The sequence below is a fragment of the Gigantopelta aegis genome, unplaced genomic scaffold, assembly GCF_016097555.1.
Source record: "Gigantopelta aegis isolate Gae_Host unplaced genomic scaffold, Gae_host_genome ctg10205_pilon_pilon, whole genome shotgun sequence".
NCBI lineage: Eukaryota > Metazoa > Mollusca > Gastropoda > Neomphalida > Peltospiridae > Gigantopelta > Gigantopelta aegis.
The window spans coordinates 1,037-2,538 of NW_024532259.1; the positions used below are offsets into that span (position 1 = coordinate 1,037).

A 1,502-nucleotide genomic window follows, 5' to 3' on the forward strand; every position below is an offset into this window, starting at 1 on the left:
TTGGGAGTTGGCTTGTGTCTCATCTTATGCTTTATATTTAAACTGTATTTGTGGGTTATTGACTGGCGTCAGCCATGATTGGTTATCCTGGCCCGCCCCCCCCCCCCCCCCCAAAAAAGCAGACAGATGTATATTAAGACTTGGACATACTCACAACACAATTAATTTTATTTAAGTCTTGGATTCTAATTATAATGGCTGTGTCACTATAATGATTTAAATTGAATATTCATAATTAATTTTCCTTGTGACTTCAGTGGCAGATATTTCCTCACCAGTGCGGTTAGTAAATGGTATGAACAGCTATGAGGGAAGAGTTGAAGTTTTCCATGATGGTCAGTGGGGATCAGTCTGTGATGATAATTTTGGGGTGCAAGAAGCTCGGATTGTCTGTCACAGTTTAGGCCTCCAGAGGTTTGTAGTTGATTTCATAATGTGTTTATACTTATGTCTTGTGTCTGCCTGTCTGATTCATTGCAACAGTCACTATCTTGTATGGAGATGCGATTTTTTATTGTAGAAACTATTTTATCATTTAATTTGGTATATGCTTGTTTCACTGACTTGTCTACATGTGGCAGTTGTTCACACGCTTATGTGCTCTGTATAAAATGTGCTAGCTTTTGTACCTATGTTTCCATTTGTCTATGTTTCCAGTTTTAATGCGATGTCATATCAAAGTGCTCATTTTGGAGAAGATGCAGGACCGATATGGCTTGACGATGTTGATTGTACAGGGAATGAGGACGTTTTGGACCAGTGCTCGTTTCGTCGCTGGGGTAAACACAACTGTGGACATAGCGAGGATGTGGGAGTTAGCTGTCAATGTAAATAGTTTAGTCTGGATGAGTTTAATTTAATGTTAGATTGCTTTGATTGAGAAAACAAAACCATAGTCATGATGACGTAGTCAGCAATATATGCATTTTATAGCATAGAAAATAAATAACGTTGTTATCATAATAGATTTCTTGCTCATATCTAGTCAGAAATGATTAAGCACGAAGTTGCATTCTTTTGCCCCAACCATTGTATTTTTCCCCCCCCCCCCCCCCCCCCCCCCCCCCCCCCCCCCCCCCCCCCCCCCCCACCACCCCCCCCCCACCCCCACCCCCCTCCCCCCCAACATTCACCCCCCCCATTCACACCCCCCCAAACCCCCCCCCCCCCACCCCACCCCCCCCCCCCCCCACCCCAACCCCCCCCCCCCCCCCCCCCCCCCCTCGTCATTTGTGACAACTTGTCTATTTTAAAACAGACTATTAAACATACTGTTAAGGTCAGCCATGACAATTTTAGCCTTACAAATAACTCAAGACTACCCTCAAAATTCAAACTTTCACATTACAAAGCTATTCTCGTTTTACTCAGATGGTCCAGATTCTGTTACATTCATTCCAACACCGCCTGCTTATATCAGAGAAGGATATACTATGCATATACTTTGCATGACCACCTGCAATCCCTCATGTTCCTACGCCTGGACACCTCAACATCTCACA

General features: G+C 43.8%; 1 protein-coding gene across 1 annotated transcript; it reads left to right on the top strand.

Moving 5' to 3' along the window:
• Nucleotides 1–257: 257 nt before the first annotated feature.
• On the top strand, nt 258–827 carry LOC121390862 (macrophage scavenger receptor types I and II-like; the record flags this gene model as incomplete). Its single annotated transcript, XM_041522734.1, has 2 exons — nt 258–414; nt 658–827. Coding segments are annotated over 2 exons (327 nt in total), but the record flags the coding sequence as incomplete, so codon positions are not given.
• Nucleotides 828–1,502: the final 675 nt, after the last annotated feature.